The 23,274-nt window shown below is 43.1% G+C and overlaps 1 protein-coding gene across 2 annotated transcripts in view; it reads right to left on the bottom strand.

Moving 5' to 3' along the window:
• Positions 1 to 14,568: 14,568 nt before the first annotated feature.
• Positions 14,569 to 23,274, bottom strand: part of LOC138590964 (protein jagged-2-like) — a 61,706-nt gene continuing 53,000 nt past the window's right edge. For both annotated transcript variants that reach the window (XM_069661415.1, XM_069661416.1), the window contains 5 exons: positions 22,589 to 22,704; positions 22,196 to 22,459; positions 20,982 to 21,113; positions 15,694 to 15,853; positions 14,569 to 15,537 (listed from right to left, as the gene is read on the bottom strand). In XM_069661415.1, the coding sequence (XP_069517516.1) occupies positions 15,026 to 15,537; positions 15,694 to 15,853; positions 20,982 to 21,113; positions 22,196 to 22,459; positions 22,589 to 22,704 (1,184 nt within the window). In that variant the 3' untranslated portion in view covers positions 14,569 to 15,025. The remainder of the gene's footprint in view (positions 15,538 to 15,693; positions 15,854 to 20,981; positions 21,114 to 22,195; positions 22,460 to 22,588; positions 22,705 to 23,274) is intronic.

Below are 23,274 nucleotides of genomic sequence, written 5' to 3'. Positions count from 1 at the left end.
CTCTTTCTGTTTTGTTTCTTCTCTTTCATCTCTATTTGATGCCTCTTTGTAGTCGTTTTGCATCTCGTTCTGTATATTAAATTGTTGTTGGTTCTATGTCTCTTTGAAGTTGCTTTTGTCTGTTTGCAGCCCTTTCCCATCTTTGTAGTTTTTTTGTCTCTTGGTAGCAATAGCCATAATGCATGCATGATCTACTGTTAATGTATGAAACAAAAACAATGTATATATGTGCAAAATGATTTTATTAGCTTTAATTTGTAGCTCAGAATTCTTAATTAGGACAAGAGAGCTTTTTTGTCCAAGTGTCATGGAGATGAATTGCTGTGCATTTGGCCTCTGGCTATCAAAGTGGTTCTGTTCTGGGAGTTTGAAGGAGACGATGCGAGCAAAGGGGCGGAGCACACAGGTAGCACAAACCCCAAATTAGAACAAAATGTGCCTGAAGACAGAAGCAGAGGTAAAGACTTTCACCTCTAAACATACGGCTGTGGTTACTGAGATTATGTTATATGAATAAGTTATATAGAAGGTAGAACATCAAGAGTTCCTCCTGTCTTGTCAGCGACAGTTTAGCAAACTCAGGTACAGCTCCAGAGTGAGACCAACACGTGAAGTCTATAACGCTGAGGTTCACCAAGGTTGTAACTTTTTATCACAAATTCTGTTTCTTGGGCTAATTATCTGGGTGAAACTAAGCAGCAGTAGCCTCTGGTTGCTCAGTTAAAGAAACAATTACCCATTAAAGCTCTGAAGGAGGGATCGAGCTAGCTACCAAACTACATCCACGAACAATTCCCAACAGACGCACCTTAAGTTACTGAACCAGGTACTGAAGGAGGTTCAGCAAGTCACTGGCAATTTGCAAATGTAGCAGTGTTGTAAAAGTGCAATGGAAATGTTTTAGCTTCTTATAACCATGGCAGTGGAAAGATCCAAAGCTTTCTATCCAAATTTCAATTGCATGACTATACACCATCTTAAAAGGATTAATGATCAAGCCCTCTAGGTATTGATGGAAAGAATTAAAGTGTCGATAAGCAGCTGAGATAAGTTTCATTTTGAAATTAGGTTGAAACAGGCGTGAAGCTAAGTAAGCAGCAGGCCCATTTAAAAATGTAACTGCAGGGCTGAATTTTTAAACAGCACTTTGGCACATTTACAATCTCAACCTTTAGTATCTGTGAAGGATTGTGGCATGGCGGCTGCCTCCCCCTCAGGCTGCATGTTTTAGACAGTTCATCAAGTTGAACGACAGCCGCTGGAGAGAGTACTTAAAGGCAGCACCAACAATATGTGCTGACTCACGTTGAACGGTCGCGTGCGCAGCGTTTGATAAAGTATCGCTGGCTAATGACGACAAAGTCAGCGACGCAAAGAGACCGCAACAGCAGAAACAAGCGGAGCCACAGGACGGGTTAGGATGGGGGAGGGGCTGAAGGCCAGATTTGGATGCAGGGTTCAGCTTTCTGAAAGGGAGCCGCGCTGCACTCACAGTTGACGTGCTCACTCATAATGAGAGCTGATTTGGGACTTAATCACGCATTAAAACCTTATTGTTGCACCTCCGGCCGACTGATGACACAGTGGTCCGTCCATCGCGCTGTCTCAACCCAGCCGCCCAGGGGCTCGACCTCACGGCGTGCAAATGGCATGATGTCAGGTCCGTGTCGTGTCTGTGTGTGTGTGTTTGAGTGCGTGTGGGTGAGTGTGAGTTGCAGAGATCACAAGAGAGGGGAGTGGAAGGTCAGAAAGTCAGTTAGTAGATCTGGTCCACACTGCTGTACGTAGAGGAAAGGAATGTAGACATAAAACACCCTAACTGTATGTACTGTTGTAAATACAATATAACTTTACATTAACATTTTAAAAAGTAGGATTTTACCTTCATAACATCTACTTTATTTTATGAACAGTTGGATCTCATTGTTTATCCAAGTTAGAAGTACAAATAGGTCATATTTACAGTATAAATCAAACACAGGGGTTTCAGTCAGACCACAGTCGGGTAGTTTGAGTCATTTCATTGCCTTTTGAAATGTGAAGAGTTCGATGCGGCACGCCTAGCTTACATGCACACCACCCAAGGCTACACATTTTAAAGACATGCCTCAACTGAGAAAGGAACGCCATAATTCCCAATTTCATCCACCTATTCATCACAACAAATGGACTGGATCTGTTTCATGTCGGAGTTTTACTGCTCACACATCATGAAAGCCGAGGAGACGCTCGCACAGGAAGGGGGAAAGTGGATCTCATTGTGTTACTGTAAAACGCATTATCTCCATATGCTGACACAGTTATGCTCACCGCACACGGTTCGTTCGTCAAGTGACGTGCGTCTGTAAGTCTTATAGAGCAACACAAACAGCCGGAAGGTGAAAGGAAAAGTTCAGCTACGGTTGATCGGTTCATGCTCATAAAACTTTCACTTTCAGCATTGCACGTGGAATGTTACTTCTAAAACGGGGGCGATGGTTGGAAGTGTTGCCTCAAAGCAAGAAGGTTCCTGGTTTAAATCCTTGTTCAGTCGTAGCGTTTTAGGCGTTTTAGGGGTAGACGGTAGCTTTGGGTAGACGGTAGTTCAGTCTGTAGGGACTTGGCTTGGGTAACCGGAGGGTGGCCGGTTCAAGTCCCGGTATGGACCAAGCGTGGAATTGGGCTGGTAGCTGGAGAGGCGCCAGCTCCTTTCCTGGGCTCCGTCGAGGTGTCCTTGAGCAAGGCACCAAACCCCCGACCGCTCGGGGCGCATGTCCATGTGCAGCTCCCTCACTCTGACATCTCTCAGTTAGTGCATGTCCATGGAGTCCTGTTTGCGTATGTGTGTATTTCATGTTTGTAAAAACAGAGTGAAAAAACTGAATTTCCTCTCGGGGATTAATAAAGTATCGCTTCTTCTTCTTCTTCTTCTTTTGTGTGGAGTTTGCATGTTCTTCCAGGTTACTCCAGCTTCCTCCCACAGTCCAAAGGCATGCTTGTTAGGTTAATTGGTGATGCTACCTGTGATTGATGGGCGATCAGTCCAGGGTGTACCCCACCTCTCGCCTAATGACAGGTGGGAGAGGCTCCAGCCCCCCTGCAACCCCGAACAGGACAAGCAGTATAGATACTGGATGGATGGATGGATTTCTAATCACTACTATTTGAAACAGAAGTGAAAACAAAAGCTGCGTATGGCTGAATGAGCTCACCTTCTACCTCAGCTTGTTGTAGAGAAGGGGAGAAGGGTTATCAAAGATGGGTTTGATGTTGTCCCTCGTCTTCCTTTCTATCACCTACCTTTACCTTCTTTAATGGCGTGTTGAGACTGCTGACCTCAGCTTCTTGACCACCCCAGCACACCACTGTGAAGAACGGAGCGCTGAAGGATCTAAGTCTTCTCATGTTGGCTCTGTCCCTTTAAGAGGAGAGCTTCAGTGGTCTGATTCCAAAGGGACAAAATGACTCCTGTTGCTCTGATCCAGTCCAAGATCTTTCTAATGTGCTTTAAATATACAGTAGGTGATACGGGACAAAATCCACAGTTCTAGTTCTGCGCAAAAATGTGTAACCAGAAGCTTTTATGAGGCTTACTGATGTACAAAACTTTTTAACAGCAATGTGACGGCTTAGCTCGGGAAAACAAGTGAACGAACTTCAATGAGATGAACCGAACAAACTGGTTCAAGTGATTTTAGATTTAGACTCAATTTCAGTAGACTTCTGACTGTGTTTTAAGAAAACTGCGATCCTCAGGACTGCAGCTTTATCAACACAAGTACGATTACAGAGCAACAAAACTGTATTAACTTTACAGAGACAGTGCTTCATCTCTAAGTGTCCTGCAACCAGCTGTTTAAAAAAGAAAAGTGTTAGAAAACCAGTAGTTCATGCAGCAGAAGGCAGTCAAACTCGCCTCTACATGTATATACTGTACAGTATGGACTACATTACGAGGAAGGATGCAGGAATGGGCTCAAAGTATGTGTTTGACTTCTCTTTGCTCTCTGAGTTCATACCCACAGGACACACGCATGCACATCAGCTATTCTGATGAGGGGCCCAACCCACTTCTTGCCCTCCTAAATCATTGATTCACTCTGCACACACACACACACGAAACTTTCACTCTTCCCTCTCTGGAAGTGCTCATTGTTTTGAGTCCTCCTCCACACTTTGATGTGCAGGGGTCAAGCGGAGGCTCCCTCTCGTCCTCGGGGAGAGGCGAAGAGCAGAATATTCAGTGTCAGGAACATCTGGGAGAGCACCGCTAAGCAGGGCTTACTTGGCAGGCGGTTGGTATTGGCACCGACAACCTTCCTACCGGGGGCCTTTCATCTCCGTTTGAACATGTGGACTCGGCCCTAACCCTGGGAGGAGTCGGAGGGCTCACCGCCAGCAGAGAGGCTGAGGCGTGGTCGCTCCGAGGAGGAATCCGGCTCTCCTGCTGTCCTCAGGAGCTCCACCGAGCATTCCTGCCTCCCTCCCTGCCTCCCTCTCCATGTGCAAGTTTCTCTCTCCTCCTCCTCACATGCTGTCGAACCCCGAGTCTCTTAGAAAACATTACATCGGTATCTTAGGTGTCAAATGTAAACTAGGTTTGCAAGAAGCTCAAATTCCTGTCAGGGTTGTAAATCATCTTTCAACATCAGAAACCAAAACTGATTAAATTCTTTGAGGGTTAGCCGCTCCTTGAAGCAGGGTGACTCACAATGAATGTGGAATTAGTAAAGGTGATGAGCTATATTGAGCCAAGCAAGTGTAGGGTGTCAAATACCGTAGTTAAAATATCTCCTTTCTCAAATAACATTTCTCCAGAGCAAAATCAAAACCATTAAAGTGGCAAATTTCTATCATCCACTGTTTGTTTGGCAATGCATTAAACATGCAAATGTAGCAACCGAAGCTAGGACGTTCTGTTCTGAGTCGGTGAACATGGAACAAGGCCTCGCCTTGATCGACCTGGGACAGAGCATCAACAAAGAGCTTTTCCCACAAGGCACTGCTTTCACCGGCAAGTGTCTGACGTCAGGCTTCCAGCGTACGGAGATGCTGAGCGGGAAACCCTGGAACTATCTACGGAGGGAGCAGGGACCGTGTACTGTATGCTGTTTGGGACGTACGCGTAGGTAGAGTGTGGAAGACAGTGTATTCAGAAGAAACCCTCACAGCGAGGAGTTCTTCCACACTCGGCTGAACGTACCGGACTGCAGCTCTCTGCCAAGCCTGCACAGTCTCTGCTGCAGGACGGACGTCAGTTTGCAGCGGAGACTCTGCAGCAGCATACTGCCCACGCTCAAGGCTGCTCGGAGATGACGAGCAACACCACCCGAGAGCCTGAGACTGATCTCCTCCTTTACTTCATAGTTTACTTTTAACCTTTTAAAAATGTGGAGGAAGTTTTGAGCATGTTCAGAATGTGTGCATGTAAAAATGTTATTATTTAGTTGACTTCTGGGAGTAACATTTTACTTTGCTAAAGAATAAAATTAAAAGTGTAGATGATCTCACTCACTTGACAGAAAGTCTGCACAAAAAAACACAAAAACAATGTTAAAAAAATGCTAATTTAAAGGATTAAATGCAGCAGGAATTTAGCTACTAGATGCTAGTTAGCTATGTAGCTGCTAGTTGAGATGAAAAGCTAGCTAAGTGACAATATCCACATTAACAGTAGGTAACCTGAAGTAGTGCTAAAACTATGTATAATAGAGTGCCATGGCAACAAGGGGCATAGATGTGAAAACAATGCTAAAGGATTGAAGGCAGCAGGAATTTAGCTACTAGATGCTAGTTAGCTATTTAGCTTCTAGTTGAGCTCAAACATTAGCTAAGTGACAATATCCACAACAGATTATTTATAACTTACTCCTTATCCTGATGTCTCAATACCTTGGAACTAAGAGGACTGGATTAAATGAAGCAGGGTTAGCTAGCCTACTAGATGCCAGTTAGCTATTTAGCTGCTAGTTGAGCTCAAACGTTAGCTTATATGACAATAACCACATTAACAGTTTACTTGTAACTGACAACTTATCCTGCTGTCTCGATACCTAATTAAGGGGACCAAATTTAGTCATGTGAAAGAGCAAATCACTACGATTGAGCTTTTATATGATTCTAGCCAAACTTTGTCAAAGTAGTGAAGGAAAACAATGTTGCTGTTGTAGTTGATGCTAACACAGAGAGAGTATTGATTGGTATGGTTTGCTAGTACTTCAGAGGCTAATAATGTTAATAATAATAGATTTATCTGAATGATAAGAGAGTACTTGGTTAAGAAATAAGCTAATAGGATCTTAGCTAGGAAGCAGCAATGAATCATTATGTGTTAGATTAACTGGAGCTCGACTAATCCTGTCACATCCTGTAAAATATATTTGCCTAAAGGTAGTTGATCACATTTTTAATCATTTAAACTTTAAACTTGCCCCTCTTTGAAATAGAACCACACCACGAGCAGCTGCCTGAGTGCTTATTATTAGGTGTTGCGGTCTGAGCAGCTCCTGGACGTGAGCTGGATACAGACACTCACAGGGACCCGGTCCAGCAGCAGCGGTTGTAGCAGTATTTCATCATCACTCGAGTGTGTGAGACTGAAGCACGCCGATAGTGATCCGGTGAAAACAGGTGTGTGTGTGTGTGTGTGTGTGTGTGTGTGTGTGTCGTCTGAGGTCTGTGTGAGAGTGGAAACAGGGTGTGTGTGAGAAGCAGGAGGAGGCTGGGGAAAGTCATTGAGCCTCCCGACTTCATTATATCTGGGTCATTGTGTTTAGAAGCTGAGTGGCGCCAGAGCAGCAGGTCGGGGAATACCTCGGATTTTACTGTGATACCCCGACGAGGGTGGCACAGCTCGGATACCCGTCTGACGCTGACCTTACCTCACCCACTCGAGCCATTTCACTTTAACATCTGAGGTGTAATGTTTAGGTGTTTAAACCAAAAAGAAAGGGTTAGGGTTAGAGGAGTCCAGTTTTAGTCAATAAAAAGTCAAATCAAAATGTCAATAGTCAAAATGTTTTTGTTGTGTGTTCAAATGTTCAAGTAGCCTCATACAGGTCTAATCTGCTCCTTTCATCCGTCCTTACATTAATAGTTTCGTGATGATGTTCTGCACGGGTAATACAGATCCTCAGCTGGAAACTTGAAGCCACAGAAAGAAGCCGTGCAGTTGCAGTAGCACAAACTGCACATTCCTCTCTCGCCTTATTTGCAGCAGCAGTGTTGGTTTTTACCGTTAAAAGAAGCAGACAGCCAGTGATCCTTTTTGTGTGGAAATGACGCCCCCTTTTCTGTGAGCACATTTTAGTCCCGTCTCGTCTCGTTAATGAAAACAAAATATTCGTGTCGTCAGAGTTTTTATTACCAACCATCTGTTTCTAGCTCGTCAACGTCTCGTCTTCCTCATGGAAATACATTCGTTGACGAACATTTTTCGTCAGAATTTTTGTTAACAAAACGAAACTGGGAGGAGACCCCGGGGCAGACCCAGAGCTCGCTGGAGGGATTATATATCCCGTCTGGCCTGGGAACGTCTCGGAATCCCCCTGGAGGAACTGGAAAATGTTGCTGGGGAGAGGGAAACCTGGGTCACCTTACTGAGTAGGCTGTCACCGCGACCCGGCCCCATATAAACAGAAGATAATGGATGGATGGATGGATGGATGGAAAATAACACTGCCGACTAGGATATTTATTATAACAAAAAGGCAAAGTCCAAAAGGCAGAACTAAAGTCTTAAACGACAAACTGGCACAGAGACAGGAGAAGACCGAGACTAATACACTAAGGAAGGTGACGTTAATCAGACATAGGTAAGACAATCAGGGGACAGGCAAGCAGGAAAATACACAAAGGCAGGAAGTAGAACATCACAAGGGGGTAAATGACAAAATAAAACAGGAAATGCTTCTTGAAATACAAATTAAATACATAACCAGACAAGACATGACACAAACAGGGGCTTCTAAATGCACCATGGGTAAATTTGGACCAGAATTTGACAGGAAGTCATTGCGAAAAAAATGTATTAATTAAAAATACAAAAGCAAGGATTCAAATATCCTCAAACTTAGCATCTTTTCCAACTCTCTGTGTTAAGGGGTCCATTGCAAAGACTCTGCATGCAACCGAACAAGCTGTTTTTTGAGCTGATATTTCTACTTGCACCTGTGAGAAAATACACCTGATACATTCTTGAACAACAAACATCACCACTGGTTTAGGCCTTGTACGCTTGTTTTCAGTCAAAACTCTTGGAGCATTTACCTACATGTGGTTGAATAGCTAATAAAAAAAAACAAAGGTGTGTTACTCAGTGTGAAGCTGCCATACTTTCATCTGGCAATCCATCCATGTGTAAAGTGTCTCTGCGGCGGTGAACCAGTCTTACCTGAGACCAGGCGGCTCCACTGTTCATGCATGCCTGGTGATTGAGGCACGGCATCAATCCGTCTTCTCAGCAGATTATCTGCCACAGTGAGTCGTATCTCTGTTTGGATGCAGAAGATGTGAGAGACTGAGTTAAACATCAAGCTAAGCATGTATGTCACTGTGGAGACCGCTTTGTTTCTGTTGTTTAAATTATCCACGAGGACAGGCATCAAATGGAGCGTGAAAACCGTGAAGCTTTACACATTGGTTAGCGTTGTCCAAGCATGTAGTTGGATTTAGGATCCAGGCAACAAGAACCATCACTGGAAGGATCCTAATGCCTAAAGTGGTTCATTTTAAACAGGACTGTAATGAAATATGGACAGGGAGATGATGTAGTTGGTGGATTTGGAATATACATACGATGGTTCATGGCTACAGATGAATGCTAACAATTACAGGAAGACACTTTGCACGGCTGTTCTACAGGTGTTCATTAAACTGTGCACATCATTTGTGCAACTTGATAATCAATTAGTCACTGCACGTAAACAAACAGATATAGCCAACAACACATTAACAACAAGAGGCTGGCAGAATTATAACACAACTTATCTTCAACAGAAGGAAATGTTTGGTGGAAGAATCTTGCACTGCTGTAACTCTTCACACACAAAGATTTTTTAAATCAGGCTGAAATTTTATTCCAACATTATAACAATGAAACTCCGCTAAAAACTCACCAGAGTACTAAAGCAGCATTTTCCACATCTCAGGTTTTCACATGAAGGCTTTTTATCATTTTTGCTCAAATATCTCCAAACAGCGCCACTTCCTGGAAGCTCCCCATGCCCCAACCAGTGTGCTGCTCATTGGCTAACCCCATGCCATGTGACCTTTGGATGAACCAACAGAAGGCCACGTGTGAGTGAGTGACAACTAAGACAGCCAATGAAAGACAAGAATATGAGCTGAATGCTGCATTCATATGAAACTCATGGGGTCATGTTTTTGACAGCTTTTCATGGCTTAATTGAAAACTGCATGGAGGCAAGAAAAGTGCCTTTTTTTAAACAACAGTGAAATTGCATTACAATGTCATGTTTAAGAATCTAAAGTGGTTTAAAAGGAACTTACATTGTCATAAATACCACATTGGTTGGTCATTGGTTCAACAGAATGTAGTAGTAATTTAGTATTCTTTGCAGAACTTTACTATAAGAATAGGTTCATATTTTTCAGGCCTGTCTAAATACAACATTTTCATCTAAAATGTACATTACAAAAGTGATCGGTTAGTATGATCCGGGATGTGAAAAGAGTCCTACTTACTGGAAAACACAAACAAACAGTATAACTTAGAAACTTATCTTAGGGGGTGAAATCATTGTAGCTTTAGCTTAGCTTGCCCCTTACAGGGTTGCATTTTAAACCTGTCTCTTACATTTGAATGGCATGGGAACATTTCTGTCATTCTAATGAGTTAAAGCAGTGGTTCTCAACTGGTGGGTCGGGGAGCTGTTTTCAGTGGGTCGCGGATGTGTGCTTGAAAAAAAAAAAAAAAAGGTTGTGGCAAAAAGTCTATGCTGTGCTTTTATTTTGAAGGACATGGGCTTCCTATGACATGACAAGTGTAGTATATTCACACTCCATGTATCCACTGATTTAGTAATCCCAGCGACAGTCACATTTACATTCTTGAAATTTGTTGAGCCCCACAGTAGTTGCCTTTATGTCGCACTTCTTTAGCTTATTTCTGTTAGGCTGTTAATTAAATGAATTGTAGAGGGACTATGTTCTTCTTATGCAAACTGCACGGATTTTAATTAAATAAATTTGACTGGTTGAAAAAATTTGGGTCGCAATTGGTCACTAAGGAGGTGGTGGTGGGTCCTGAGGCGAGACCAGTTGAGAAACACTGACTTAAAGGACACATAGTTCGTTCTGGCTGAAAGAGCCTGAAACTTCAATCTCGACCGTTAAAACATAAGTTGAAACCCATCATATTGTCTGTTTGGGAGCCATTTTGGTTTGTATCAAGTATTATGATTTGTAAACGCCCCCAATATGGAGAACTGCACCTGGGTTGGGTTTTTGCCAATGATGAATCTTTGATATGATTGTTAGCGACAGAATGGGAATCAAATGGAGCTTGTGAATTGAGAATTGCAATTTGAAATGTTAACAATGACCGTATGTGGTGCTGCTATTTAACAGTTTCATTGTAGCGTTCTTTGAAGCCCAACACGCAGCATGGAAAATGAACCTGCAGCTTCACTACAAGCAGCTCCTGTAGGAATCTGGTATCCACTTACACGCTGCATTGTAGAATGACACGCGATCCCAACGCCACCACTGGCCCTTCCTCCTTCCACTACACCACCATCTCCTTCTCCTTCATTGTTCCGAGCGCTCCAAGTAGGTCAGCGTCCGTGCGCTGTGCACGCATGTGACCCGAGCGCCTCGCCATCCAGGATTCCAGACACGTTTCCCATTCTTCCCAAAACAACTGCCGGGTTAATGAACACACAGCACGGCACATAACGTCCCACCAAGCATTATGGATATCCAACACAGCTGCTGGAAGGCTTTCATGCAGAGCGGGTTAATGTTAATCATTTCCCACAGTGTCATTAAAGGGGCAGATGGAGGCACGCCAAGGACTCACCTCATTGGATTGGCGCTAAATGAGGCGGGAGACAGAGAGGTGGCCTATTGGCTACCTGGAGACTGTACAGGATATTTCTAAGTTTTCAATCTTAGAAAAAAAATAATGTTGCACTTAAAATAATTTTGGAAGACGACTTTTTGGGGAGCACAATTAAGCACAAGTGTCAAGCTTTAATGAAGCTTCTGACAATTTCCTAAACCTCTTACCAAAACAGCCATTGTTAGCTTAGCAACAGAGCATTGCATTGATATTTTATCTAAAATAGTTTGGACGGGAACTTTTTTTATATCGTTTCCAACACCAAAAATACAATGATTTAAATATTAGATATAAATGTATAGAGTGTCTTTGTCTGCTGTAGCTTTGTAGTTAGCTGCTAATGTTAGCATGTCTTGCTAACTCAGAGTAGTGACCGAGCATTAAGTGTTAGCATACTATGAGCTACTAGGATGCTACTATATCACATTTGGGAGAAGGTTACCTGAGATGACAAAATCATGTTTAGTTCTCGTCCTCAAATTTTGTGGTGTAAAATTAAGATTGTTTTAACGATAAAGCAATTTTATTACTGTCGTCCTTTTCCAAGTAGTTTTAATGTAGCCTGTTTCTCATTACTTACTATTTATATAAGAAAGAAAAAAGGGTCAGCTGTGACATGTTTCCTTATTATACTGTGCTAACTCTACTCTTCAATAGGCTATGAGAAGAATATTGTTGTTTCCATGTCTTCTACAGGAAGATGCTTTTTGCCTAGGACATGTTAGCTTTAGCTGTTAGTCTTTTCCACCTTATTATATTGTGCAGAGTGTTATATCATACTGTATATTAATTCCATATTTTCAGAGGTTCTCATTTTTATGTAAGTTGGTTGGAAACATTTAAAAGTTAGCTGTAGTTTTTAAGCAAGTTGTAGAGATAGTGAAATAAGCTAGTTAGCCAAAAGTACTCGTCATCTAAGGCAGTAAAACTGATTGTGACTGGCTAAAGATGAATGTCTGCTTCTGTCTTCTGTCTTTAAATGTATCACAAATTCCCACTGACGTATCTGCCAACTCTATCGTTTTAAACTTCATTTTGAGGGTCTAAAGTCGGACAGTTACAGCCACAGTAGCCTAAAGAGGGGCGGGGCTTAGAAAAGGCGGTCTTGTGAGGTGCAAGGCAAGCGGCAACCTCCGGTGTTGAAAAATGAAGCCAATGCGGAAGTGCAAAACACTGCAGTTCCTCGAGTGGCCACTTGAGGCTGGCTCCAGAAAACAAGATGTACATTACAGCAGATGGGAAAATGTCAATGTTTACAGCAGAAATAAACGTGTTTACAGCCTGGAACAAATAACAGTTTTGTTATAAATAGCTAATTTTATTGTTCAAGACAACTGTATGGGGGGTGATGTTTTTTATAACACTCATTTTAATTATATAAAGCTTTAAATTAAAGGGGCCGGCTCACTTTCCATATAACAAAGACAAAACAACAGAAACTTTGGTATAAAATACTTTAATAAATAATAGGATTGTTCTAAGAACAAACAAAAAAAAAATTCCACTAACAAACCAAGACTTTTACCAAATTTTGTACAAAATAATTACAATGTTCTGCACATTCAGCCCTCCTGTGGGACCAACACAACGTAAAGTTTACTGACAGAATATGAATTTGGGCTTAACATGATTTGCATCGGTAATTTTTAACAAAAACATAAAATATTGAAAACATAATGTTCATCCACAGATAGTGACATTTTTAAACTCTTGTTTTACTCACTACTGCTGTGGAGGTGATGCTGAACTTTTCTCTCTTCCTGTGTTCTTAGTGCAGAAACAGACTCTTTACAAACACCGGACAACAACCACAACGGTCAACAACATCAACAACAATACAATTTGTTCCCTTCATTAGACCAGGATAGATACACAAGGAGAGGCGGGGCCGAACAGGGAAAACATCCACTGTGAGTCCATTCCCATTCAAACCACACACCTTTAAATGTTTTTATGATGGGGGGATTCAGTGTCTTGCCATAGGGCACTTCAGCAGGCGGGGGGCGGCTCATGAAGGGTTTTCATACTCACTAAACACCCTGCTGCCCTGCCCGGCATCTCCACTGTCAACAGACTGTAAAATAGTGAATTTATAACTGCAGTTCGAGCAGGCTGAGGAGGGACGGGCGGCAGGAGTTGTTTGGACCCTGTGACCCAGAAGTCAGCAATCAGATGGTTTAAAACCCGACGCTCTAACAGCGCAGGGATGCTTTAATTTTGTGCTTTAATTTGGAGTCCCCAATTAAGAGCGAGTACTGGATGAAGCAGCGAGATTTCTCAGAACGTTTGCGATAGAAGTCGTATTTGGGATTGAAAATGAGGAAACAAGACAAACATTTTCAGCAACACTGCAACTGTCAACGGTGTCACAACTTTAGGTCTCATGAGTCTCAATATATGACTCTTCTTCTTGGATCCTTTAGCCTCAATTCAAAGAAAACTGTGGATCTATGTGGAGCCTTAATGAACGTTTAAGGCACATGCTAAATAAACTACTGATGTCTCACTTATCCAGACTTTTAGGAGAAAGACATGACGCTTTCTCTCTTGACAAATATCTCATAGATATTGGCTGCTGCCATGTTGCCCAGTATCACCTGCCTGTGCACTAATACTCTGCTGCTGTTTAACAGGGTGTTTTTGTTACATACATACAAACATAGAGCCAGAAGGGTGACAAAAACCAGCATGAAATCTGGGGGGAAAAATGGAACTCATAATTGAAATAAATAAAAATGAAATGGTTTTGACCGATAAGATTCGTAGGTGTAGAAGGGCTCTTTCATCTTGCAGGTGGGGGGATTCAAAGGACCCTCAAACACGTCCAGTTAGACTCTCCAAACTGTGTATTTGTGTTCTGAACAGCTGGAACAAATAATCATAACATATAAAGACAAACGATCATGATCTGTTTTCTTTTTTTAACCCAACGCTCATGATTCAGCGGGACCCTGGAAACAGTCCGAACACGTGTATAAAACCTGTCAAAGTGTCAACAGACACTAACAAACGGAATGACATCATTAAAAAAACAACAACCACAAAAAAACAGTCTTATTCTTTAGAATAACTATGATACAAAGCATCACTTAATTTACTAAATTCAAATATACACAGCCATTTTTTTCATATTTACATATGTACATTGCAAAGAAAATAACCTTTCGTTTGGTATGAAGAGTTGTTACTAGGACATCTTTCCCTTTATGTGTGTTTAAATTCTGCATAAAGTCTTCAGGAGGAGAGAAAAGGAGAAAAATAAGGGCTGAAGGCACTTTTCTACCAAAGCAAATACTGAAAAATCACCATGAAGACTCGCAGGAAGTCGTTTCAAAAGGATGTATTTAAGAGTTTTTAAGCTTCAACACAAAATGGAAAAGATGTTTATGAATGTAAACAAAAAAAACTGCTCATGCCAGGTATCTTACAGTGGATTCTCTGTGCCAACTTTTGAAGACTTAAATGATTATAAAAAATCTTTTTTTTTTTTTTTTTTTTCTTTGTAAAAAAAAAGAGAGACAGTGTAGAAAAGGCCCGCAGGTTTGGGCTAAGGCAGACAGGAACCAAATGCACCAAACAGTAGAAACAATGTTAACAGCTGCCAGCCAATGACGGTCAGTTAGATCTCCAAAGTCAAAGAGAAAAAAAGAAAGCGTTAGTTCTGTCGAGGCAAAGTGGAAACAAAAGAAAAATCCTGTTTGTAAACTAACAAAAAAAAATCAGGAGTGGCGATAAAACTGAAATCCAGAAGCTGTGATGTTTATTGTCCATCTTTTTTTTTGTCCTTTTTGAAGGTTTTTTTGGTAAAGGAAGCCTCCGTGCTGCAGACGACAAAGTTAAATAAGGTGTGAAAAACAAACATAGAAAAATTAAAGCCTCTGTAATCTTCACTTTTGGTGCTTTTAAGAGTTGAAAAGTCAGTGACGTTGAAGACATCGCAGTTTTTTCCTTGCTCTCGTGTGTTCATACGTATTGGTCTTTAACGTCCTCGCTGAGCTTGGCGGCGTTCAGGTTTTTACACCGGTTGTCTTTGGGGCTGTACGCCGTCCGGTGCGGCGCCTTGACCGGGCCGCTGCGCGACGTGGAGATGACCCCTCCCTTACCCATCATCCCCCTGTCCTGTGCCCCCGCTATGGAGCACTTCTGCGGCGGACACTTCTCCCCCATGCCCAGCGCCCTCTTCTCGTCTTCCTCCTGCTCCCCCTCCTGCTCCCCTTCCTCCTCGCCCTCGGCCCCGTCGCACGTCCTGTCGGAGGGGCCCATCAGTTTCTTGCATTCGTACTGAATGTCTTTGTCGCGGTTGTCCTTGAGGGCATTGCTCCGCAGCGGCTCCAGCTGGTTGTTGACCGTGGTTTCCTCGGACCGGGCCGCTCTCTCGCGCTCTTTCTTCCTCTTACGGGTCCACCACACGCAAACAACGATGCAGAAGATCCAGAGGACGCTGAAGACGACGCACAGCACGGGGACCAGGTAACCTGAAGGAGACGGTAAGAGGACATTATAGAACGACAATCCTTTCTTTCTCTGTCTCTTGATTTTATAGACGGCAGAAATATTTGAATTAACTTCTAATTCTGTTGGCATTTTAATCATTTATTCATCTCACAAATTATTAGGGGTGCGTGACTCACCGACAGGCGGCGACTCCACCGGCGTCTCAACTTTGACCTCCACAACAGCCAGCATGACGGTGCTGTTGGGGCGTTTGGACAGGGCGCCGATGATGGTGCTGGCCGCCTTCTGGATCTGGCCTCGATCGCTGTCCTTCGATCGCCCGTCCTGCTCAAAGGACTGCACATGAAGAGAGAGAGAGAGAGAGAGAGGGATGGAGGACAGAGGTCAGATTGTTCTGCAATAAAACTACATTTCACATGTTGCAAAAGTCCGTACGAGGCAGCCAAGTGATTCTTTCTTCATAAGCTCAGCCAGTCTTGTGAATTTTAATACTTAAAATCATATTTAGCATGAAATTCTGAAAGTATTTGCTGCAATTTGTTACTTTTTAGACACAAGATCTGTTGTGGTTTATTTTACTTCCTTGTGGTATGAAAATACATTTGTAAAAACACCAGAGGGAACTTTTTATTGCCTTTATTTTAAAGTTTAAGATATAATCTTGAAGATTTTCATTTAAATAAATGTGGGATGTTTTATGTGGCGACTTTCACGGAAAAAAAATCACAAGCGGCGCCCAGTTAGTGACGCGTTTTCCATCAGCCAGCAGTGGTTGGTCTGCCAGAGAGGGTAGGCGGAGCTAAGCGGCTGCTCTTCCGCTCTCTGCACGTGTTGCGAGTAAACAGTAATCTACTATGGCTGAACAAACAAAGAAAAGATGGATGACTACAGATACAACTTCAACAATAAGTGAAAATCCAAAGAAAAAGAAACAAATTGGATGCTCAGATGAAGCAAACAGTCTAATAAGGACAATCAAGAGTCACAACCGGAGCCAACTGTGGACGTCACACATGCAGCACTGTCTGGATATCTGGGAAGCGTGCTCCCGCAATTACCATTTATTGCCACAGGTGTCGCCAAAGACAACGAACCTGAGATCTTCGAGATTTTAAAAGTAACAGAATTTGATACATTTGAGGCAAATGTCGCCACAACTTGGGGTAATTTGGAAAATTGTCCTTTTTGATGTGTTCAGGGAAGCTCAGACATCTCAGATTCATGATTCTGATGCTGAAAAGACTCATTCTCACAAGATATGCTTACAGGAAAAACAAACTAATAGCACAAAAAATAACCAAGACTCGTGTGAATTTGGTGGTTTGTTTTGGAAGTATGTGGTTTCTGTGTGAACCTCATGTTGGTTTAAGCTCCATAAAATCGTCTACTACACTTTGAGACATGTTTGCGCCGATGTAAAGAACAGCTGATGTGTAGGGAATGTGTGAAACCTGCATCAGGTTAAGCTGACAGCACAGATTCAATCAGTACAGTAAAGAAAGAAAAGAAAAAGGCCCCATTCGCCAAATGGTCAGAGTCCTGCTCGAGGCCATTCAGGACAACAAAAAGAGAGAGAGAAAAAAACACACATTCATCCGTCAGAATAAAAGAGATTCTCATCCTAACATCTGGCAGGCTGCGGACCCCCCTGCTGAGACCACAGAGGGTGGAGTTAATTGCCTAATAAGGTGCTGAGGGTGAGAGCAGGGAGGTGGAGGGGGGGGCAGAGGGGGATTAGCTGTGTGCTGTGCAGTTCAATTAGGACAAACAATAGAGAACAGGCCAGCTGTGCTCCCCGCTCGGCCGGGGACAAACACTCCTCTTTTCTTCTCCTGAAGGAAATCAGCAGCTCATTCACACACCTCTAACCCCGCCCCCGAGGTGATTGACAGACCGCATCACAGCTACACAGGCCGAGTATCCAGCCTCAGTATGTAAAATCATCATCTACTGCGAGTTTGCACTGAAGGCTTAGAGGAGAATGACATGCAGCAATGATCCTTATACTCCTTCAGGCATCCGGCTCTGAAACACCCCACGCACACACACACACACACACACCTCCCTGACATCAGAATTTTATAGGTTTTTAAACTGACAATTTGGCGTGCTCAGGCGGGATGTGAGAAAGTATGCACTCTGTCAAGCTCTCTTTTCTCATCCTTAACTAATTCTTTCACTTTCTGTGTGCGCGACGTAACCTTCATTTTTTAGTAAACAAAGTACTCAAAGGGCGACACTAAAGAATGATGCGTTTGAGACGTTTAGCTTGCTTGGTAAAAAGGAAGTTAGTGTAAAAAATTAAACTATGTGCAGTAAGTAGTAGAGACTCTGTTGCTCCTAAACACAGGTATCATGTTGGCTTCACAAAATGCTTCCATTATGTTATCATTAACCCTCCAGTGCGGGGTGGAAACAGGAAGCATTTGTCTGGGACTATTTTCAGCAGCGGATTCATCCATATTTCATGTTGTAGGTGGTATTAAATTAAAGTTAACCACAATGTGTGTGTTAATGGTAATGACGGAACATGTCCTACTGATGCGTTTTAACGAGCCTCTATGGCACTGACGTATACGATGTTTAGGACACACACGCAAACCTACGGTGGCCCTGAAGTGCAAAACAAAATAACAAAGTCTGAAACACTTTGACAAAAGCTTTTGACAAATTTACATCCTGGAAAACATTTTTACATTTTAGAAAACAAAATTACAAGTGGCGGAACACATTTACAAATACAGATTTCTTACGGAAAGGGATTGTACCAAATACCGGAAGTGAACCAGAAGTGATTGTGTGAGAGGTCAATCTCGGTTCCGGTATTTGGTACAATCCCTTTCCGTAAGAAATCTGTATTTGTAAATTTGTTTCAGACTTTGTATAGTGTTTTGCCACTTGTAAATTTGTTTTCTAAAATGTTAATTTTCTTTGTCTTTGGTAAAAGTGTTTTGCTTATGCAATTTTGTTGCATTTTGTTTTGCACTTCAGGGCCACCGTACAAACCTTATAAGGTGCGATAAGATTCTACTCGACGTTTTTTTCTAGAGGTTATTTTTTTGCCTTCATCGATAGGAGAGCTGAAGAGACAGGAAATGTGGGGAGGAGAGAGCGGGGGATGGTATGCAGCAGAATGATCGGCAGACGGGGAGTCAAACCTCCGATCAGTGCGTCGAGGACTGTAGCCTCTGTACGTGAGGCGCCTGCTCTACCACCTGAGCGCCCCTTGTTGTTTTTTTCATCTGTTTTGTTAACAAGAAAATAATATATATTATTGCATAGTTTATCCTTTAAATTAATCGACTAAGATATTTAATGAACATAAGCTCTGTAAGCATTTTATTAAAATCGACAAGCTCTTCCTGTCTACAAAAATGGAACCCTGCTCTCGAGGCTTCACTAACAGCGTGTCTAAATGCTGCTTCTAAAGATTTTACTTAAACTACTTGAAGGGCTCTTGACTTCCCGTCAACACACTTGACGCAGCTTCAACTGAAAAAGCTTCTTTCCCACACAAACTATGAAACATACTGAAGCACTTGTTTCCTGCTCAGGTTGGAGGCCTCGCAGCAGAGCGGCCCCGCCGATCAGCTTCAGGGGTTTACAAACACACCCCGAGCCTCTCAGAGAGGACGCACCGACACGACTCGGCGGTTAGAAGTGGACGAACTCTGCGAGGCCGGCTGACATTATAAACATTTCACCCACACTTGACAATGAATGCTGACATTTTGCCGCAACACGAGTCGGCAGCGAGTGGGAGTGAGGTTTTTATATGAAAGCCTTGTTGTGGGGTTTGGGTGGATGTCAGGTTCGCCACTCCTTTTCCTGTATCTGTCGCTCAAAACAGGCCTGCAAACATCAGAGGAACAAGAAGTAATCCCCCTCCATTAAGAGCTTAGAGCCCCGAAGTGACTGATTTCCCCCGAGTCTGGGTGGCCGAGAGAAGAGGAGGGAGGGAGGAGAGAGACAGAAAACAGAAGAGAGATGAGGAAGAGGGCTACACATGACGGTAACAAATAAAAAGGAAAAGGAGAAAGTAAAAAAGGAGAGGGCATGAGAAAGAGAAGAAGAGGAAAAAGAAGGAAGGAAGAGTAGAGACAAAGATCAGCAAGGTGTTCCAACAGAAAAGCTAAATCTCCTCCAGATGTGGTTAAAAGCTTCAAACGCCTCTCCCTCTTCTTCCTTTCCCTCGTCTCTTTCTTGTTTCTTTTTTTAAACACACAAGAGGGAAGAAACAAGGTTCAGATTTAACTGGACTCGACGGACTGGAAACGATTTGCAGTGACAAATTAAGTGTGATTTAATAAAGTGGGAGAGGAAAAGAGGGAGAGTGAGGGAGAGACGGCAGCAGCGCCGAAATCTGCAAGTGTGTGCTTGTGTGTTGCTCTATCACCTGATTCACCTGCTTCAGTTCTTGCGGTTGTTTTTTATACAGTTTGTATGAAAAGTGTCCTTGAGTATAGATTTAACTTACTCAACTCATATTAGGCTACCAATTAAAACTTCACGTGTGCTAACATCCAGGTAACACTAAATAAAGTCCAGATAACCTAGCTAAACTGTTAGCTTAAATCGTGTCTGTCTTCTGTCTTTATTTTTGATCCTAACATTTCAAATTTAGAGAAAACTGACAGAATAAAGGGGCCAAGACTTTGAAAAAGAGTTAGTAGAAACCCTAAATAAGATAATGTGGGTGCTGACATTACAGTTACTTAAAGAGAAATTATCCTAAGGCGCCAAACAAGCGCTAGCACTCAATGCTAAAGTAGCCTTAGTTGCTAGCTTCCTATTTATTGCAAGTGTCCAGTTACAGTGTTCTAGAAGCTTCTTCAACCAGTCTGTACCCAGCACACACATTCAAAACAATACTAGGTGCTTATCGACAGCAGGAACTTTCCCCAGGAACTAGGAACTTTTTATGGAACTTTTTAATGGTCTAAATTTATTTCTGGGGTAATTGATATACCCCGCTAGTCCCTACTCGGAGGGTAGTACTTTTCAAAGGTCCAGGAACTTTCAGGGCGGGGCATGCAGTGCTGATTGTTTGTGATTGGTCGAGTGGTCGCAGCGTTTTATTTCAGCTGCAAGCTCGCTGTTGTCATCGTGCTTCGAGATTGTTTATCACCGAGGCCTAATTTGAATGATCTTTCCGGGACTTCCCGAGACAACAATGGGCCACAGGAACTGTTTAGTTCCTTGAAGAGAAGTTCCTGGTACTTTGGATCGAAAAGCACCTAATGTGACCAATTTTTGTTGTGACATTTTCTCTTTACAACTTATCGAAAAACATGTTTTAAGCTACTTTTGCAAAGGTAGTCTTAACCCATTGTTCTCACAGCAGGCAGCGCGCTCGCTTCTACAAATACGAATGTTTTTGCATCAGATTGTGTATCATGAACCTCCTCACAGAGACAGTCCCATCATATGACCAATTGTGTGTGTGTTTGTGTGCTATATTCACCATGGCGACCTCCACGGCGTCACTGTTGGTGTAGGACAGGTCACAGAGGATCAGCAGCCCTCGCTCCTCGGCCAGCTTCTGAGTCACAGGGAGGTACCTCAGCTCGGAGCAGATGTTCTCTACAGTGGTGCCCTGTGACACACACACACACACACACGTAGATGAAACAGATTATAATCTGCACTGCTGGCGAGGAACAATCAGCTGCTAATTCCTCCTAAGTCTGTTTCAGATTGAGACAATCAGAAAGCTCTGCCCAGCAGGGGTAGCTCAGATCTCAGATCAGTATCGTGTCAGAGGGATAGATTCATTTCCATTCATAAAACTTGATTCAGACCTGCCGCAGGGGGGGCCGGTTACGGTTACATTAGACAGTAGTAAACAAGGAAATACCGTGTGGAGTAACAAGAGGGTGAAGATTCAAGCTTTATTAAGGACAGAACGTGTCTGTCACGCACACTGGAAGAGTATGTTTGTTCAATTCATCCAGTTGAATCCTCCTTTTTAAAGAGATAAATCAGCTACTTTACTGTCTTTCCTTCCCTCTAAGATTTGTTTTTATTGTCTAGGAAAGACAAGAACTAGAGGGAGAAGTTTCACAGTGCACGTTACGATTGGATAAGGACACAAGACAATCTGAGACAACTGAACTCTCATCCGGTCGTTTGCAGAAACAAACATGACATGTTTTTCCATCCACGCTCGTTAACATCCGGGAAAAAAATCCCCCAGTTATCAAACGTTAACAATCCAGTGTGGGAAGAAAATGATTTCAAAAGTATTGTTATGACACGACCCATCATGGTTGGATAGACGAGGCCTGCTGCTGGTTTCCGACTGTCTCTTCAGCCTCATTTCGGACTTGTGAGTGAGAAATGGCAGAGGCTTGTAAACTCTGGTCGCAGCAGCTCTATCAGGCTGATAAAATGTCTGCCTGGAAATCCACAACAGAGCAACACCCTCTGTATTAACGCTTTGATATTTGATATGTGAACCACAAAGTCTTGAGTGTCATACTTTAAATATAGACTTATAAAGTGGAGTGGGCCACCCATCATTTCCTTTAGAGATTGGGTCATTTTTTCCTCTTTTAAACGTCTCACATTTCCTTTTTATTACTCGAGGAGAAGGGAGAATTAAACACAGGAAATTAGTTTTTTATACAAGTCAAAACTACTGAAAATGCCTTTTACACTATATCTAAAGTCTCTTACCTGAGGCACTTTGTCTTTTTTGAAGATGAGCGTGATGCGAGCGCAGCTGTTGTCCAGGTAACCACTGTTGGGCTCGCACTGGGTGTGCAGCGGCGTCGGGGGGTCCGGCGTTGAACACACGCCCCACTGGTGGCAGGGCGGCGAGAAGCAGGTGAGGAACTGATGCTCCACACACTCGTGACCTCCGGGGCAGGGCGGAGAGTTTGTGTCCGCGGGAGGAGGCAGAGCTTTGGGGAGGAGGCAGGGTCGACGACCGCACCGCACCTGGAGGAACATGGCGTCTGTTATTTAATCTGTATGTCACGAAGAAAACTGGCTATGCTAACATTCTTGATAGTGCAGCAAAACAAACAGGTCAACATTATACACCTGAGTGCTTAATTCGAGACCGACCTTGGAGCAGCGAACGTATCCGTTGACACACTGACAGGCGTTACACTCCTCCTCCCACCGGCTGCCGTGAGGAAACTGCAGGCCGGCATGACGACACGACTTCCCAAGTCCGATGACTGGAGAGGATAAAGAGAGGTTAGGAACAAAAGGAAGGTTCAGTTTTCAGTCTTTCTACTTCAGCTTTAATGTCCTCCAAACCTCCCACAGTATTACTTAAGTTGTTCCTGTCTTAAAGGGCCAGTTTGCAGATTTTCAACCCCAGTCCTATCATGCTATCATGGGGAGCTAATGCCATTATGGTAGGAGAAAAATGCAATTGCTCTCTGTGCCTTTGGAGGACGCTATCCGCTCCTCCAATGGGCCCTGGAAAACCTCCACCAGACTACTTAAAGCGCGTCATTTGGCGGAGGCCAGGGAGCTCGCTAAACTACACTTCCTCAATCTAGGACGCCCGCCTCCGATGTCATGTCTTGTTAAAAATCAGGTTTGAAATGTAGACTGCAGACCTGAAGATTTTTTAGACGATCTACCGATATATATTCTCGTCGTATTTTAGATACATTTCACTCCGGCGTCTCTCGATGGGCCGTTCCTTTCAGAGGGAGATGCGCAATGCACGCTGGGTGTTGTAGGAATGTAGAATGGGCTAAACCACGAGCGGTTTGTTCAACTTTCTCCACAGCTAT

The sequence above is a fragment of the Semicossyphus pulcher genome, unplaced genomic scaffold (genome assembly GCF_022749685.1).
Source record: "Semicossyphus pulcher isolate SPU_LCO1_2020_fin unplaced genomic scaffold, fSemPul1.0.p SCAF_14, whole genome shotgun sequence".
In the NCBI taxonomy this organism is placed as follows: domain Eukaryota; kingdom Metazoa; phylum Chordata; class Actinopteri; order Labriformes; family Labridae; genus Semicossyphus; species Semicossyphus pulcher.
This window is presented reverse-complemented; position numbering and strand designations above follow the sequence as displayed.